The sequence below is a fragment of the Chiloscyllium plagiosum genome, unplaced genomic scaffold (assembly GCF_037043375.1).
Source record: "Chiloscyllium plagiosum isolate Xiang-an unplaced genomic scaffold, Cpla_swu_hap1 HiC_scaffold_25, whole genome shotgun sequence".
NCBI lineage: Eukaryota > Metazoa > Chordata > Chondrichthyes > Orectolobiformes > Hemiscylliidae > Chiloscyllium > Chiloscyllium plagiosum.
In genome coordinates this window covers 28073793-28094248 of record NW_028270163.1, presented here as the reverse complement: position 1 = coordinate 28094248, position 20456 = coordinate 28073793, and the positions used below count along the sequence as shown (strand labels likewise).

General features: G+C 37.9%; 1 protein-coding gene across 5 annotated transcripts in view; it reads right to left on the bottom strand.

Moving 5' to 3' along the window:
- The window catches only part of LOC122562098 (neuronal-specific septin-3-like), a 290456-nt gene that overhangs the window by 64909 nt on the left and 205091 nt on the right, over positions 1-20456 (bottom strand). For all 5 annotated transcript variants that reach the window (XM_043714621.2, XM_043714623.2, XM_043714624.2 and 2 more), the window contains one exon: positions 2511-2699. In XM_043714621.2, the coding sequence (XP_043570556.1) occupies positions 2511-2699 (189 nt within the window). The remainder of the gene's footprint in view (positions 1-2510; positions 2700-20456) is intronic.

Genomic DNA, 20456 nt, shown 5'->3' with positions numbered 1-20456 from the left:
AGGGTAAATAGCCAAAGTCTTTTCTTCTTCATAAGGGAGTCCAAAACTAGAGGGTGTAAGTTTAAGGTGAGAGAGGAAAGATTTAACAGAGACCTAAGGGACAACCTTTTCATGCAGAAGGTGGTGAGTGTATGGAATGGCCTGCCAGAGGAAGTGATGGAGGCTGATACAATTACAACATTTAAGATGCATATAAATGGGTATATGAATAGGGAGGGTTTAGAGCATTATGAGCCAAATGCTGGCAAAGGGGGCAAGATTAATTTAGGATATCTGGTCAGCATGGACAAGTTGGACCGAAGGGTGCACGTCTGTGTTGTACATCTCTACGTCAAAAAATGAAAAGTAAAGGAACTTCAATTTTGAAAGTAGAGTCTGTGGTAGCAACTGTATTCTGAACTCATTTCGCATAAGCTGAATAGAGGGATCCTCAATATTGTGGTGTACTTTTGGATGACTTTTAAAGTCAATCATCTCATGGTCACTGCACCAATGTAAAACTTTAAAGGTAATGTCACCTGCTTCAGCTTTCTGCCTTTTTTAAGGCAAACTGATTACATGGCATTAGAATATGTTCCAGGTACGCAGCAAGTCATCACGCAGTAATGAAAGAATTGGCAAGTCTTCGGCTTTTAAGTTATATTGCTCAGGAAAAGAGAGGCTCCTGGCCAATGATAAATTATTTTAAGTGTCTCGTATAAAAGGAACAATCATGATAAGGATAACTGACACCTTGAAACAATGGCCTATCTTGTAAATGAACCAGGCAGCCGATCAGACGAAGCCATGGTAAGAACCCAGTTTTATTCTTTTATGTTTGTAAGGCTTTCGACCATAGAAGTTATGCTGAGGCTGGAAACAAAGGGGGTTAAGTCATCAAATCTTGGATTGTACGCTAAAAGTGCACACCAGTTGCAAGATCTATAGATGCCCAGATGAGAGATTCACTTGCTAAATAAAATCGCTGCTGTTATCACCACCATCAAGGCAGCAGTCAAAAATAAAAATGACTATTCTTAATGCACCTCAAGAGCTAAAGCCATGGGCCCTCCCCAAACCCCTTAAGCCTTCAAACTTAGTCCAATATTTGCTAAGATCATGCAGAACTGATTACTCTGCATTCCCACCACCTGTTGAAACCTTTCACCCCTTTGCTGATTAAGAATCTACCCACTTCTGGGCAAAGAATTTACTTCCTTTGCCTTTCAAGAAATAGCTTTCCAAAGACTCACTACCCTCAAAACAAATATTCTCATCCCTGCCTTACATGTGGGATCTCTTATTTTTAAACAGTGACTCCTCGTTCTAAAATGCTCCTGAGTCTAACATGGCAGCAGAATAGCAACACAACGCAAGGGCTCCTTCCTGGAGCTCATCTGCTCTATTCACTTTTTCTTTTCTTCTTTTTTCACTGCTTTCTTTTCTGACTTTGATCTATTCATCTTCTACGGAGAGCAGGTTTGTGCAGCATGGAGGAGAGCGAGTGCAGCACGCGGGAGATTGAGTCATCGCGGGGAGAACGAGCCCAATTTGGCAGTGAGAGAAGTCCCCCAGCATTTGCAGCAGTGGCAAATGCAGGGGAGACCAAACGGATCTTCTTGGTGCCGTCCAGAGCGTGGCAGCAACTAGGGGCCTGGATCTGGACTGCAATGGTCAGAGCTCAAGCCCAATGTGGGAAGAGCGAGACCAACATAAAAGTGAGGGAGGTCCCCCAACATCTGCTGTGACAGCAAGAGCAGGCAGCCCGGGGTCTCCCATAGAGCTGGCCAAAGCAGAGAAGAGCGGCTAAGGCAGTGGAGAGGGGGGTCCTTAGAGGGAATGCAAGCGCAGCATGTCCAAGCACTTAAAGACTTCATTTCTCTATTTTTCTACTTTGTTGTACCTAGATACTTTTGGACTTAAGATAGTGCTGGGAATGGTGACACTGTACACTTCTCACTGTACTCACAGGTATTTCTGTACTAAAATACACATGATAATAAAATCTAATCCTAACTTTAAAATTTCACACAAAACATTCTCTCTATATGCACCTTGTACAAGTTCCCAAAATAGAATTTCACATAACTCACTATTCAAATACCAACTCTGGCCCAAACTCTTTGAAGGTTTGACTGGAGATTGATAGCTTTCTGATAACCAAAGTAGTAAAAGGGTTTTGGAGAGTAGTGGGGATAAGAGACATTGCAGTGGTCAAACAGCCATGGTTGTATTAAAAAGGCAGAGGGGACTCAATGGGCTAAAACAGCTATTCTTTTCCTATGCCCCCATAACCATTTTGATCTCAAAGATATTTCTAGATTGCTTATTTCAAACGAACAAGCTTCAATTCTGTTGTGCATCAGAAGTAGCTTAACCAAACTGACTTAAGCCCATGATTCAAATGGTCTCTTGCATAAGTATCCCACATTGCGCAAGCATGCAAGGCCAATCCAATGTCTATTGTGTTAAATTCAAAGTATTTGATCATCAGGTTAATTAAAGCAAACCTTTGTTCTTTGATAACTTACCTACAACCATTATATTGAATTCAAACCCTTGCTTCATAGCTTTCCTTCTCATCTGTTCAAGAATTGAATCAATGCCCACATATCCAAAATTTTCAAATTCTGGCTTCTCATTTTGCATGGACTGCTTTACGGTAGCGTCTCGAGAAGATTCAGACATAATGCTGGGCTTGATCGAGCTATTTTCTGCACCTACCAGTATGGAAAAAAAAAGAAAAAAGCAATTCATACATATATATATACACATACACAGATCAAATTATTGTGACAAAAATCATAGTAATGCTATAAATGCAAATGAGTTAATCCCTGAGAGAGATTAGGGGAGAAAACTAATGAACTAGTAGCAGCTAAGAGTTGCACAGAAACTGGTTTTAGAATGCCAAGATAAATATCCAAGGTCAAAATACACACATCCAAACACTACTCAAAATGGCCTATTGGGACTCTTTCTGTTCTCAGTAACTGGTTTTCTCATAGATGACGACAAACCAGGAAGTCCAATAGTTGAGAATTGTCATACAAGAGGCAAGGGTGGACACAGTAACTTTGAAACTCTATTTTGTACTTCCTGAAGTATCAAACTAATCTAGTTTTCTAACTTCAAAAAATAGTCATTCAAGGAGGACAAGAGGAGGACCTCTTGCTGCAGGTACAAACACATTAAAAATGTCAAGGAAACTGAACCCCTTAAAAAAATTGCATATGTTTTCATTACACTCCAAATATAGCTGCTACAAAATATTAGATTTTTGGAAGGAGGTGAAGCAAAATTATGTCAACAATATGACATTTCAAGAAAAAGTTAAAGGAGTTGCTACAAAATTTAAAATTGTAGCATTTGAGACCATTTGAACACGGAGACGTGTTCAAGCTTTTTATCACTAGATATTACTCAGTTCCCCAATATTTTACCTTTGGGCACAATTAACAAATTAGAGGAAATTTATTATTACAATTAATTATTATACAAACTATGGTCATATTTTAAAATGAGCCCCAGTGCTGTGAGAACAGTTGGCAAACCATTGATGAAATTCTCAGTAACATTCCAAATACATCATTGTAGTCAAACAGTTTTATCATTGAGATAGAGATCCTAAGATTAAAATGTTTTTGCAATTTTAACCATCAATATGGTAATTGGACACTGCACTTAAATTTCCTCTTAGTTATAACATTATGATGCAGATTCCAAGAGATTTGCTAATCTTCACACTGCAAAGTTTGAAAAGAACGTTTTCTTAATGCAAGTACCACTTAAGATCACAGGGATCTCAAAAATCTTGCATGCTAACTATAACTTCAATACTCTCCCTATTCTACATTCTCTCTCCTCCCCTCCTCAATTCAGGTTCTGAATCAGAGGAGCATTTTTAGGATTGAAGTTTCACATAAACAAATTATTTATAAAAGCTTTTGCTGGACAAACAAATAGAAATGGCCATCACCTTGATCGACTTTTTACTGAATACAAGAGGACCACTATTAATACCAAGCATATACTGTACATACCTATGCAGAAGGTAACATGGGATATTATACCACAGAGCACCAATTGATTGAGGCGAACAAAAATTTTAAAACAAATATGAATAAAGCATTGATTTATTCTGAAAGCAGTGATCTTTATTGGATAAAGATATTTTCTCTCTGCAGAGAAATATACAGAAACCGGACTTCTCAGATTAAGTCTCTACAATCTTGTAGTTAATCTCATTGTTGGTTATTGGCCTTATAGTGTTCTTCAGGATTTTGCATTGGAATGTGTTGTGATTAGAAAAAGACTGACAACATCTTCTAAAGATATCTAGGACCTTTCTGAAAACAGCAAACAGTTATGTATCTTAAATCAGAGTGAAGGATGTGTTTTTGGTGTGCAAAATGTCTGAACCAGGTTAGCCAATTAAAATCATTAACACCACCAATTCAGGGACTGAAAATAAATTGACAGATTTAAAAAGGCCACAACAAGATTTTAAAATCTCCAACAATTATTAAAACCTAAAGAGATGGAGGTGTCATACTGCAGGAGTTAATTTTTAGTGCCAAGGAGGGAGGAAGTTAAGAAGTAACAAGCTGTTAAACCTTAGAATGGACAAGTGAAAGCTTTGCGTATAATTAACACCATGTCTATGGCACAAATGCAGCCATTTTGCCCCATTCACGTCTCAATGCTGACACTTTTAAAAAAGATACGGCATAACCTCTACAGCAATAGGGCAATACAGTCAGTAACTTCCTGATCTTGATGTTTAAAATGTTGACTGTGCAATGGCTAACAGTTATTTTCCAATTTGCATATCCACAGTTTTGATTACCAATAGCCCATTACTTTTAGTGGAAAATCCAAGCTACTGAGCGTGGCAATTATAGTAATATTGACATGTTAGCAAATATTTTCATAACAGATTTCAGGTATTTAAAAAATATATAATTTAATAAATTTTCTATGCTCTGACTTTAATATTCTTTATACATTTCGAAGCAAATTTAATTGAAACATTATGCATCAGAAGAATTCTTGGAAAATGATATTACATAATCTATACAATCTTGAAAAATTACACAGATACTAAAGGCCATCAATTAGCATTCTTGGAAATTCTTAGAATTCTTTAAGATGCATCTTTACAGACAACTAATCAAGTGGTAATGTTGAATGGTTTTGACATAATTCATTCAAGGTACTCAGGATGTAAGCTTCAAATTTACAACCTGATCCACAACCTGAGCTACAAATCTTCTCCAAAATCATATTCCAAATATTCATATACAGTTCAGACTGCCTATAGTTTTGAATTCAGCTATAGTTTCATAGAGAATTGAACTCTGCAACTGATATTAAAAGTAAAAGGGTACAATAGGTAGGAAACAAGAAATCAGATATTGGATTACAGAACATTGTTGATTTCACAGAAAATATCATAATCCAAGCACCTTATTTACTGGAATCACTGAAAATGACAATATTTGCATCAAAAATTAATAAAGGATTTTGATAAGAAGCCAATTTTAAAAAAAAATCTGGTTTTAGTTCACTTAAATGGTACACTGATGGGTTATATTTCCAGTCCAATATCTCTATTACAACTCTATTTTCTTCAGATGACTTATTTATAGTGATACAATACAGGAAATGCAGGGGTAGAACTAGTCATATCACTACCTTTGATAGCACACACCTTGTAAAACAGAATTTTGTTGGTATAGTATAGTTTAAAATTTAGACTGCTGGATCCATTTTTATTTTCAAGATTCCAGTCAATGGATCTTTTTGTAAAAGGTAGCCAGCCTTAAAGCAAAGACAGACAAGTAGAGTTGTGATACTTTATCAGCCAATATACTGTATATTTGAATAGCAGAATAGGCTTGAGGGCTGCTTGTATAAACTGATACAAGAAGGAAATACGCAGAGAAAAAAATGAGGTACGAAGGTAATCTGGCCAAAAATATAAAAGGATAGTAAAAGCTTTTTTAGGTATGTGAAAGGCAAAAAAATGGTTAAGACTAAAATTGGGCCCTTGAAGACAGAAACAGGGGAATATATTACGGGGAACAAAGAAATGGCAGAAGAATTAAATTGGTACTTCAGATCTGTGTTCACTGGGGAAGACACAAGCAATCTCCGAGGTAACAGTGGCTGAAGGAAACTGAACTGAAGGGAATTTATATTTGCCAGTATTTGGTGTTGGAGAGACTGTTAGGTCTGAAGGTTGATAAGTCTCCGGGGCCTGATGGTCTACATCCCAGGGTACTGAAGGATGTGGCTTGAGAAATCGTGGATGCGTTGGTGATTATTTTCCAGAGTTCGATAGATTTGGGGTCGGTTCCTGAGGATTGGAGGGTGGCTAATGTTATACCACTTTTTAAGAAAGGTGGGAGAGAGAAAGCAGGAAATTATAGACCAGTTAGTCTGACCTCAGTGGTGGGAAAGATGCTGGAGTCTATTATAAAGGATGAAATTACAACACATCTGGATAGTAGTAACAGGATAGGTCAGAGTCAGCATGGATTTATGAAGGGGAAATCATGCTTGACTAACCTTCTGGAATCTTTTGAGGATGCAACTCTGAAGATGGACGAGGGAGATCCAGTAGATGTACTGTACCTGGACTTTCAGAAAGTTTTTGATAAAGTCCCACATAGGAGGTTAGTGAGCAAAATTAGGACGCATGGTATTGGGGGCAAAGTACTAACTTGGATTGAAAGTTGGTTGGCTGACAGGAAACAGTAGTGATAAATGGCTCCATTTCGGAATGACAGGCAGTGACTAGTGGGGTACCGCAGGGATCAGTACTGGGACCGCAGCTTTTTACAATACATGTTAATGATATAGAAGATGGTATTAGTAATAACATTAGCAAATTTGCTGATAATACTAAGCTGGGTGGCAGGGTGAAATGTGAGGAGGATGTTAGGAGATTACAGGGTGACCTGGACAGGTTAGGTGAGTGGTCAGATGCATGGCAGATACAGTTTAATGTGGATAAATGTACGGTTATCCACTTTGGTGGCAAGAACAGGAAGGCAGATTACTACCTAAATGGAATCAATTTAGGTAAAGGGGCAGTACAAAGAGATCTGGGTGTTCTTGTACACCAGTCAATGAAGGTAAGCATGCAGGTACAGCAGGTAGTGAAGAAGGCTAATAGCATGCTGGCCTTCATAACAAGAGGGAGTGTGAGTATAGAAACAAAGAGGTTCTTCTGCAGCTGTACATGGCCCTGGTGAGACCACACCGCGAGTACGGTGTGCAGTTCTGGTCTCCAAATTTGAGGAAAGACATTCTGGCTATTGAGGGAGTGCAGCGTAGGTTCACGAGGTCAATTCCTGGAATGGCGGGACTATCTTACGCTGAAAGACTGGAGTGACTGGGCTTGTATACCCTTGAGTTTAGAAGACTGAGAGGGGATCTGATTGAGACATAAGATTATTAAAGGATTGGACACACTGGAGGCAGGAAACATGTTTCCGCTGATGGGTGAGTGCCGAATCAGAGGACACAGCTTAAAAATACGGGGTAGACCATTTAGGACAGAGATGAGGAGAAACCTCTTCACCCAGAGAGTGGTGGCTGTGTGGAATGCTCTGCCCCAGAGGGCTGTGGAGGCCCAGTCTCTGGATTCGTTTAAGAAAGAGTTGGATAGATCTCTCAAGGATAGTGGAATCAAGGGTTATGGAGATAAGGCAGGAACAGGATACTGATTAAGGATGATCAGCCATGATCATATTGAATGGTGGTGCAGGCTCGAAAGGCAGAATGGCTTACTCCTGCACCTATTGTCTATTGTCTATTATCTATTGTCTAAAAGGCAATATATATGGTTATGACTTCCATAATGTAACATAAGGATATTCAATTATAACAGCCATCTCAAGAAGAATAGGCTTTAAATCTCACCAATTTCATTCCTATTCAGGGAAGAAAATGTTTTTAAAAATCTCAATAGCTGCATAATGTTTCTTTTCTGAAGGTTTACACTTTTAGGTTTACACTTTTACAAAATAAGAACCAGGAGCAGGAACAGGCCATCTGGCCGTTCAAGCCTGCTCCACAATTCAATAAGATCATGGCTGCTCTTTTTAAGGCTTCAGCTACACTTACCCACCCTCTCACCATAAACCTTAATTCCTTTTCTGGTCAAAAAAGTCTTTAAAAACAGTCAATAAAGAATTTTTTGTTAAAATTTTGAGGGTTCACACAACAGAAGTAATTGTATTTATAAACCTAGAGAAGCTGAAGTAACATATCCAAATACATATAACCATTTTAAAAAATCCTGTCTTGATTATACATTGGCCAGTACGACATATTCGTTGTGAAAATATTTCAATCTCTCCAAATAAACCTTGGAGTGCAGGTTCATAGTTCCTTGAAAGTGGAGTCTCAGGTAGATAGGATAGTGAAGGCGGTGCTTGGTATGCTTTCTTTATTGGTCACAGCATTGAGTACAGGACATTGTTTAGGCCACGTTTGGAAAACTGTGGGCAATTCTGGTCTCCTTCCTATTGGAAGGATGTTGTGAAACTTGAAAGTGTTCAGAAAAGATTTACAAGGACGTTGTAAAGGTTGGAGGATTTGAGCTACAGGGAGAGGTTGAATAGGCTGTGGCTGTTTTCCCTGAACCGTCAGAGGCTTAGGCGTGACCTTACAGAGCTTTATAAAATCATGAGGAGCTCAAATAGGATAATAGACAAGGTATTTTCCCTGGGATTGGGGAGTCCAGAACTGGAGGGCATAGGTTTAGGGTGAGAAGGAAAAAAATTGAAAAGCGACCTAAGGAGCAACTTTTTCACAGAGGGTGGTGCGTGTATGAAATGATCTGCCGGAGGAAGTAGTGGAGGCTAGTACAATTACAAAAATGTACAAGTCATCTGGATGTGTATACGAATAGGAAGGGTTTTAAGGGATATGGGCCAAGCGCAGGCAAAGGGGACTAGATTAGTTTAGGCTATCTGGTCAGCATGGACAAGTTGGACTGAAAGGTCTGTTTTCGTTCTATATGTCTCTTTGACTCTGACTCAAAAAGATGACGACAATATCAGAGTCAGTCAGATTTTTCCTCCTCCATAAATGCACACTAACCCTTTGCAAGTATATATAGTTTTAGTGTGACACAATGAACCCCAACAAAACTAAAGTCAATGGGAATCAGGGAGAAAGCTCTCCACTGACTGAAGTCATATATGGCACAAAAAGAATGTGATGGTGATTGTTGGAGGTCAATGATCTCAGATTCAGGACATCACTGCAGGAGTTTCTCAGGCTAAAGGTTCAACTAACTTCAGTTACTTTATCAATAACTCCCTGACTCTCCAAATTCAGTCCACCATCTACCAGGCACAGGTCAGAAGCTTCCTAGTATCCTCCCCACTTGCCTGAGTATAGCTCCAATATTCAAGTAGCTTGAAATGAACCAAGTCACTTGATTGGCCACCCATCCATCACCTTCAACCTTCATTCCTTTTGCCAAAGTACACTGACAATAATGTGTACAATTTACAAGATGCACTGGTGCAACTCACCAAGGCTCCTCCAATAGCACCTTCCAAACCCACAATTTCTACCACCTAGATAGAGGAGTTCAGCAGATACATGGGAACACTACAACTTGAAGTTCCTTTCCAACCCATACACCATCCTGAGATGAAAGTATGTATATTGCTGTTCCTTCACAAAATCCTAGAACTCTCTTCATAACAGCCCTATGTCTTTACAGTCCAAGGAGACAGCTCAAAACTCCCCTCTCCAGAGCAATTAGAAATCGGCAATAAATTTTGCAAAGCCAGGGATGCTCACATTCCATGAATGAAAAATGGCATTTTTTCTTCTGAAGATATCCCAACATCAAATATTTCCAGATCAACACAGACACAGGTCAGTTTTCATTCTCCCTTCCAAGATTTCAGCAATATTCAAATTTGATCTTATTAGGAAGATCTTAAATATTAACTCTGAGTTTCTAAAGTTGGGATAGTCCATCACCAACTACTTTGGCTGCTGTTCTCGACAATGCATTGCAGAAAGTAACATAGAAAATTAAGTTCACTCATTTGAAAGTAATTGAGAAGGTATGGAAATGGTTGGGGAAAAGGGTATATAGAAATAAATTTAAAAAGAAACATCAATTTTATGCAGTGTGTTAAAAAGGTAGTTAATACTCACATCTAGAATAGCGTGAAAAACCCTAGGTATACAAGCATTATGCTTTCAAGTGCACGGTCCAAGCATTGGCAACTGCTACTACAGAAGACAGAATTAGAAACGTCTGCATCAAAAGTATTCATAAATAACCTAACTGGGTCTTCCAACGATCTTCTTCATCAGGCATTTCAAGATATTTTCTAAATGAGCACAATAGAAATATCACCTGTCATCTGATATTTTTCAATTAGACACTTGTTTAAAAGGTTGCATTTTATTTCTTTGGATATTTAAAAGTGATTTTGCTAGATTATAGCAGAATAATGTTTGTCAGCCAATACTTAATTAAGTTTATTTTAGATCAAGAACATACTTTCCTGAAGATGAGCTCAAACATTAATTTAGAATTTTATTCATTGGATTCACATTTCAGACCATTTTAAAAAGGCACTTTCCAGCTGTGGAAGAATATTTCATTGAAACAAAGGAAGAGTGGTTCTCACGAAAATGGCTGTAGTTTGTAACACTATATAAAGCACATTCCTATGCAGGGAGACACAAGTATCTTGAATCAAAAACTGATTTAAAGACAGTACAATCTAATCAAAAGTAAAGCAAAAAGTGCTCGAGAAACTCAGAAGGTCTGGCATCAACTGTTTTTATTCTCCACAGATAACATTGCATGTCCAATATGACACTTTTTCAGAAAAAAAAACAACAGAACATTACTTAATATCTACTCTCTGGAAGCCATGAAACCAATATTAACAAATGAGTGCAGAAACAAACCCAAGCTACATTTTGGACTATGCAATGAATCTTTGGACTTCTACTAACAGGTAGAGAGAAGTCACGTGTGTGCATGCATCAAGAGGAGAAGCTCTCATAAAAGAACGGGGTACGAGACATACACAGAGTAAAGGTAATTTGCCAAAGAACCAATGTGTGCAACAACTTTTTATGAGAGTGTACTAGATGACCAGTTGAATTGAAAGAATATTCTGGGTTATAGGGAAAAAGGAAGGGGAATGGCACTGAGTTGTAATACTCATTCAGAATATCTGTGCACTAATAGACCATAGCAATCCTGTCATTAGCATTGTGTTTCGGACCTTGTATTGATGTTGAAATAGTTACACAGAGGTCAGGTTTCACAAAAATAAACAAACTCTTATTCTGTTTGAAACTTATCTGCCTAATCCAGCACAAATAGTTAAATGCATACACGCAATTGGTGATTGGCAAGTCTATTTTCCAAATTTTAAGTAAGCCTGTTACAATTAAGGAGAAAAAAAGGAAAGCAATTCAACCCCTCATCTGTTCATAACACTTTTCATTAAGAATTGTGCAATAATGCACTATTTATTAATATAATTATAGACAACCAATTCTTCAGCACAAGAGAAGTTGACTTAAAGAGCAAACTTTCACAGTTAACTTGTGAACATTCTTCCTATGGCTGCAGCATCTGTTAATTTCCCCTCCTTTTCATCAAGCTTTGAGATGCTTGCTTGTTCCAATTACCCCAGAGATATCTATGTCTCCATGCCAAAGAAAATGACTAATCTGGTACCTATGTCTAGTATATTCTGTTTTACATGTATAAGACTTTTTTTTTTAAATGAACCCAGGAGAAGACTGGACAGACAGCTTTGAGAAATTTAGTTCCTACTCGAGAACAAAACTTACATATATGATGCGGATAAGTGTTTCGAAGGCATGGTTAGTAGATTTGTGGATGACACCAAAACTGGTGGTATTGTGGCCAGCGAAGATGGTGATCTAAGTTTACAAAGAGATCTTGATCAATTGGGTCAATGGACTGAAGACTGGAAGGTAGAGAGCAGGGCAGGACATCTACAATGAATGGCTGGGCCCTGGGTACTGCTGCAAAATATAGACACCTTGAGGTTCGTGTACATAATTCTTTGAAATTTGTGCCACATGTAGACAGGGTGGTTCAGGTGGCATGTAACACACTTGTTTTTCATAGATGAGATCTTAGAGTACAGCAATTGGGATATCATTTTGAGGTTGTACAGGACATTGGTGAGACCTCTTCTGGAGTACTGTGCGCAGTTCTGGCCGCCCTGTTATAGGAAGGATATTATTAAACTGGAGAGAGTTCAGAAAAAATTGCCGGGAATGGATGATTTCAGTTTGATAAGGAGGGGCTGGATAGGCTGGGACCTTTTTAAAAAAAAAACTGAAGTATGGAAGGTTGAGGGGTGACCTTATACAAGTTTACAAAATCATGAGGGGCATAGACTAGGTGAATAGCAAACATGGGGAGTTCAAAATTGGGGGGGCATATTTTTAAGGTGAAAGACGAATGATTTAAAAATGACATGGGAGCAACTTTTTTAAAATAGAGGATGGTTCATATGTGGAATGAACAGCCAGAGGAAGTGAAAGATGCAGGTACAACATTTAAATGACATTTGGTTAAGTGCAAAAATAGGAAAGGACTGGAGGGATATGGGCCAAATGAAGTCTGTGGAACTAGTTTAGTTTGGGAACATGGCCAGCATGGACTAGTTGGATCGAAGGGTCTGTTTCCATGCTGTATGACTGACTGCATAAATATTCTGTAAAATACCAGTATCACCATATTACTGAATAAGTGTATATTTTATTTGTTTGCACTCATTTACTCTGGTCACTAGATGGGGTGAGGAGGTGCACCATTTTAAGTGTAACTCCATACAGGTAGATGGGTTTTCACCAACTTAAAAACAGTTCAGGATTCAATGATTTATTGTTAGCTTCATCTTATGGATGAAAATGTAATCTTAGTTAAGAGTATGATTTAACTACTGAAGAATATTATCTAGTTCTACTGGAATTACTAAACAGTGGAAGCCATTAGGAAGTAGGTACTAAGCAACCATTAGTTAAATAAAATGTTATTATTAGTTACAGGTTGATAATATTACAATTGGGGCAGCACAGTGACTAGCACTGCTGCCTCTCAGCGCCAGGGACCCAGGTTCGATTCCTGCCTCGGGTGACAGTCTATATGGAGTTTGCACATTCTCCCCGTGTCTGCGTGGGTTTCCTCCGGGTGCTCTGGTTTCCTCCCACAATCCAAAGCTGTGCAGGTCAGGTGAATTGGCCATGCTAAATTGCCCATAGTGTTAGGTGTGTTAGTCAGGGGTAAATATAGGATAGGGGAATGGGTCTGGGTGGGTTACACTTTGGAGGGTCGATGTGGACTTGTTGGGCTGAAGGGCCTGTTTTCATACTGGAGGGAATCTAATTTAATGTAATAGGATGAACCAATTTTAGAATTCATATACCCTAAAGTAATCTACAGGGAGAAGATACATTCTGAAAATATTGGTACATTTCTCAGATATGATGCTTGTGTTCCTGTTTGAAAAAAAGTAATCTTGCGTTATTTGGTGAGGGTTTCAAATTTCAATCCAAGGAATTTTAAATGCATCAAGATCAGTAAAGTATAGATTAAGAGTCCTAAATTCAATGTCTATTCTTTGCCCAGTCAACTGGGAAGTAACTGAACTCAACCCAGCCCACCTATGGTCACGCATAACGTTCACAGCAAATCAAATGCCACTTATTTAACAATGTCCTCATTATAAAGTATCGTTGATAACACTTACTCCAAACTAAAGTGCAACATAAAGGAAATGTAAACTATGTACATGTTAGTAAGCTGTCTGATATTATCGGAAGAGCAAATTGGTGAGTTCCAACTTGCACATCATTCTGATGTGGGTACATATTACTGCTGCTAAAAAAACAACATTCTGGCTTTCCCTGTGACAAATCACTGAAAAAGGTCTGCAATGAAAGCTTTCCTGCAATAGCTTTTCAGGGGGTTGCTTTGAATGCGTAACAAGAACGTAGAGTTTTCATATTGCGCACACTTGGAAAACCAATGAAGACAAGACCCAAATAACCACCACCATCTTCAAGGGCAATTAAAAATGAACAATAAGCATCCAGCAACAACCACATCCCACCAATACATTTAAAAACAATGCATTCTGTTAGTTATGAGACTTGCAGCAAGATAATGCATGTTGATTAAGTGTTCGATTTAAAGGTCAGAGTCCAAGCTCTGCAGGCACTTGTCGCACTGGTGCATCCCCCTCGGGATACATTTCAGCTGGGGGTGTCTGGTTTAATGCACCCATTTAGAAAGACATGAAACAATTATTTTACTTCATGTACATGTTGTCTCGAGAGCACGAGGGAAATTTAGAGCCAAATATTCTTCCAACTCGCAGTGCATTAGAAAACTGACTCATGATCTTTAGAGGTTATGAGGCTATCAAGTATCTGCTGCTCCTGCTAGGAATGAAGAAAACGTATTCTTGCATTTGTAACTTATCTGACAGATGTTCTCAAAAAAAAAATAAAGCTCTTGAAACATGGTTGAGACTGGCAAGGCCACGGTTTAGTATTTCACTGGTATGGGATTGATTAAGGCAGAGTGCGGGATAGATAGACTTAATATAGATACATATCCAATTGCAGATATCTTCTAAAATGAATGCTCGCAACTGCTAATCGTATTGTAGGAGCTGTGATGGATTTGCTGCTACCATTCTCTGTCCTGAGAAATCTTGAGTACCTTTTTGGTCTAGCTTGGTGGAGAAAAAACACTCGATAGCCTAATGAGAAGAGGTGCTAGTACTAAACAATTGTGGTTTATTGCATGGTAGAATCTGGGTACAACTAACAATAGACATAGTGACAAAGACTATTAGGAAGACCCTGATGATAGGTCCTAAGTTGTTCTCCAACCAAGTCTCTTTGACATCATGATGCTGGGGGTTGCTCAAGGCACTGTTAAGCATTAACCCTTTCAACCCTCATAACATTACACAAAGTAAAGCAAGATACACGACTGATGAAAAGGTTAAAGATATGCAGGCATTTTCATTAATGAAAATGGTTTTCCTGCACATTGATCATAATTTATGTTCACATTTGAAGTTGCAATCCTTAAATTTCAATGTTCTCATTTATCTAAAAGCTTACGATGAATGCATTTCTTTCATTGTCCTCCCACAGAAGCAGGGGAAAGGGTACCAATGAAACACAATTCTAGATGGTGAATAAATGAAGAACAAAAGGCTGCCATTAACCACGAAAACAGTTGATGCACGAGGCATTTGCTAGGCACAGCTGTGCTGAAACAATGATGGAAAAGGCACAGCAATTGAAATATGTGTCACAAGAGCGAAGTCAGAGAAGAAATTTACTCTTGGGTTTTTGTTGCAGTTTGTAAATTGATACCTACATTTCAAAAAAGGTGATAGCCATAATCTGTGGCAGGAACTTGCCTTTGTAAGGATAATTTAAATAAATTACTTTCAAGAAAAATTCAGCCGTAAAACAATATTTTAGCACAGTACTTCCCATTATCTTTGTGTATTGCTACAAAATGTAAAACATTGAAAAACTACCAGAAGTTCTGAGTAACTTACAACTAATCTGCAGTCTCTGAAACATGACAGATAACTAAACAACTCATTCAGAATTACTTCAAATCTAGTTGTCTTGTTAATGGAATTATAAAAGTCACCAGATTAGTCACTTTTTAGTCTCCTGCATCTTTTAAGCAAGAGTTATAACTCTGTAAAATAAAACATTACCAAGCAGATTAGTCTAGACTTACCAAACCTTGATCGTTAAGTTTTTCCAACTTGGCATAAAATAAAAAAACACACCTACTTGTTCCAAGTCATGTGTGGATTTCCAAGGAATGAACAAAGGGGCATTAATGTTGGAGTAATCATTACCCACTTTACAATGCAAGTCATCAATCAAGGGAGTGTATGTTGCGAGGCTGTTGTTACAGAAAAAAAATTCAGAATTCAGAGTGAGCAAGTTCAGTTTTTAAAAGAGTAATTTTAGAGACTTTACATCTTGTATAGGAGTTGGCATTTTAGGACAAGTTTGGTTTACTAAAATTAGAGGAATTTTTAATGTTTCAACTCAAACTACTTGAAAGACTACCAATAAATTTAATTATTCGGGCTGTTAAATTACTATGAAATTTATTTATGCCCTGCAAAAAGTGTCAAATATCTGCTCAGCATGGAAGAACAGTTGTGATGCCTCCACAAATGAAATAAAAAACTTCATTGTTAATTATGACCTTAAAGCCAAATAATATGGATAGAACTTAAATGCTCCTTTTACTTCTTGTGAACAGCATATTGGTCTGTAAAAAAGGTAGGTGGTGTTTTCTTGCCCTGTAGAGTGAGCATCCTCATTAAGTAATTCCAGCAACAGGCTCTGTGAACTTTAAAATAAATATATCACACAAAGCCATGTCTTGCTCACAAACACAGAGTGGATGCAGATTAATTTAAAGCAATACACTTGAAAATTATTCCAGTGTCTTGTGTGATGGACTTTTACATTTTTAGATGAAGGTTATGTTTTAATTTGAAATGGAAATCTGGTAAAGCAAAGGATTGTCAATAAGCTGTTAAGTTTCTTATAGTTGACTTTCTAGGAGGTTACTTCTCAAGTGAATTTAAAGTCAGAACAGGTTGGGGCATCATTCATCCAGTTTCAGTGTATTGCCATTTATTCATTTGACTGCTTGGATTGTTTATAACATGTTCAATGATTTTTAGTGGACTACACTGTCTGTAGGCAACTTTTGGTTTTTTTTAAACAAAAGCAGAAAACCCAATTGGTTTTGCTCATGTGACTTCCATAAGTTCAAAGTATTTTGGCGATGCCTGTTTATTTCAGTATCCTGTGTTGTCGTTCGACACCTTGAAAGTCTGAGTCAGCCAATGTCCTTGTGTAAGGAATGAGCCATTTCATTTTGAAATTATCCATTCAGATTAGATTCAGGAAAGACATCAATTCTCAAATCTGCAATATCCTTTTTGTCTCCTATTCAGATGAGAGCAATTTCAAATCGACAAAAATAAATCAGGTGACCCACAGGCAACCACTTTTTGCAGGTTTATTTGTTCTGTTTTCAAAAAATGAACTATTGACTCAAAGCCCATAACATAATGAAACACAATACCATACAGTTTTCAATCTGAATCACCAAGACAATACAGACAGGTACAGATGTGATTACATTTTCTGATTTAGGTGCCAAAGCTTCATTCAGTCCCAATGCAGGATTGAGCATGTCCAAAACTGATAATCTTGTATATTGTGAAAGAATTATTACGTTGCTCCTTGCAGTGAAACATTAAACTTTGACCCCATCTTTCTCATTCAATGGATGTTAAAAAACTCACACTCCAATTAAAACAGAAACGGGCGTTCTCCTTAATGGACTGATTATCCCAACTGCATCCTCGCAACTCCCTTCAGACCGGAAATGCCACTGAATTGCTAATCCAGAGCCCAGGCGAATGGCAGATGGTAAAACTTTAATGCATTAACATTTGGAATTAAAAGCTAATAGGTCATCTCTGAAAAGAAATCACTATTCTTATCTGGTCTTGCCTGCTTCCAACCTCAAATGCACAGCAATGCGTTAGACTCTTCACTGCTCTTTGAAATGGCCTACAGAGTTAATCTGTTTAAAGGGCAATTAGGAACAGGCAACAAAGGCCAGCCCTGCTAGGAATTCCTGCATCCCATGCAAGAATAAAAAAAATTGTACTCCATTGGAAAACAATGGCGAGATGTTGTATGAGACCACCCAAGTGATATGGCAAGCTACCAAATAGATACAAGATCATCTTTCCCTGTTCATCATCTGAACTATCCTGAGCAAGGGTCAATGCTCAAGAACTGCACTTCGTCTCAAAGTTAAAATTGCTTTCCAACTACAACTAGAAATGGCAGAAAAAGAGGGAGATAGTTAACGTCCAATCTGAATAGGAAATGGAGACATAAAAACTACAAATGTTGGAATCTAAAGTATACAGCCTCCTGAAGAGGAAATAGCTGTTTGGAAATAATCAGTCACATTTTTTTCCATGATACATATCTTCTGTTATCTACTTCTGAAAAAAGGGAAAGAGAAAGAAGAAAACCAAATTTCTTGAAAGCCCCATTTTGAACCCATGCAACAGGAGTTCTGCCTATTACTGCAAAGCCTTAATTTGTGCAATCAGAAAAGTACAGCAATCATTTCATCTTCCCACAATGGCTGCGGTCCAACATGTACTTACTGATCAGCTAGAGAATTTGACATAACACCACAAAGCCTTTCTGACCTGTTCCACCCATTAGCTACGCTGCATCCAAGGAGCAGGAGAATCGACGTTTCGGGCATGAGCCCTTCTTCATACCCGAAACGTCGATTCTCCTGCTCCTTGGATGCTGCCTGGCCTGCTGCACTTTTCCAGCAACACATTTTCAGCTCTGATCTCCAGCATCTGCAGTCCTCACTTTCTCCACCCATTAGCTACCCAAGGGTCATGAAGATTCCACGACTGCACAGAGCTGTAATTACATTTTTGTAGTTGTATGCTAAAAATAAAAAGCAAATCTAGCATTTCCTACATCACAAAAATACTATACAGCTGTTGCATATGGCATAGTCTTCTATCTTCTAGATTCTCATCTTCCTTCACACATGCATGCAAGTTAACAAAGCAGGAAAATACTGGGTGCCTATTTCATAAAAAAAAATGAAACATGAATGATTTTCAGTCATTTTGACCTCATTGTTTGCGAACATGTCCAGATTGTTCTTTGGTATATTGGAAATTTTTTTTCCCCCCCAGATATCAAAACACACAATCTATTACCACAAGACTAAAACATTAATGTGCACTTTGGCTTTGCCAATGCAATATTAGCTTTCATGAGAGCAGCTGTGATGTGTATATTAAATACTTTTCTTTCTGTACAGAGTTTTAGTTTTGATTCAAGCTTGTTGATTTTTTTTCAAATGACCCAGATAACAAGGATAGCGGGGCCAGACAGGAAGGTAGAAACCACACTGAGAGCAGCCACAATGCTGTCAAATGGTGAAGAAACCTCAAGGGTCTGATTGGCCTATTCCTGCTCCCAATTCATACATTGACAGGAATTGGAAACTTCCTTCAAGGAAAACAACAAAAGCGAATCTGTATTCTGCTATACAGTATCTGCATGTTGGTGCACCAATGAGTTGACTGAATATTTGATTTATTACACTCCTGGTTTCAAAATCAAACTTACAAATTTTCAGTTCATATGGCAGAACCGTTGGAGACAATGTAGAGATGGAAACCACATACATAGTTTCCAGGTCATTGAGCATGGAACAAATTTTTCATGACAAACAAGGGCCAAGAAGAGTTAAACTGCTGCTTTAAAAAAAAGGCTGTATCATTAATCCAGAAATTATTGAAGAATAGCATTGCTTTTGCCAATTAATCACAATTATTAACATTTGGCTATGAACCAGTTTCAACTCAACTTTGTTTGCATGCCAAATTATCAACAATCATTTGACCATATCCATATGACAGTTTTCATAAACTGATAATGTGGATCACAACCATTTTAATAACTGATTTGAATTTTATAGAGAAACACTGGCAGCATTGCAGTATCAGTCACAAATTGATAGAGGGGAGCTTTATTTTCAAATACTACTTACAATCCTGTACTTTGATAGCCAGAGCCCAGTTGGGACTTAGCCCATAATAAATGGTGCAACAGCCTTCTATCTCAATTTCAATCCTGCTCAGGTTGATAATGTAAATATTTGCTTTCAAACTTAAAGCTAAATTTATACTACCTTAGAAAAAAAAAGGGCTTATGCCAGTTCATAAAACTGGCTTGCCAAACGAAAACTGCAGTGTAAATCTCAGTACACTAATCTTAATAAAACTCAAACAACTTATTAAAATGGTTAAGTGATTCACATTGTCAGTTTATATAAAACTGTCCCATGAATATGGTCAAATTGACCGCTAAAAATAATTTGGAATGCAAACAACTTCTAGTCAAAACTGGTTCACAGCAGAAAATTAATACACTAATCTGATTGAAATGATTTAAAAAAAAAATTATAAATTAACTAGCCCAACAAATTTTCATTTTGAGGAAATAAAGAACATAAAACATTACAGCGCAGTACAGGCCCTTCAGCCCTTGATGTTGAGCTAAACTGTGGAACCAATCTGAAGCCTATCTATCCTACACTACACCATTATCATCCATGTTTACACAATAACTATTTAAATGCCCTTAAAGTTGGCACATCTACTACTGTTGCAGGCAGTATGTTCCACTACCTTACTACTCTGAGTAAAGAAACTACCTCTGATATCTGTCCTATATCTATCACCCCTCAATTTAAAGCTACGTCCCTTTGTGCTAGCCATCACCATCCGAGGAAA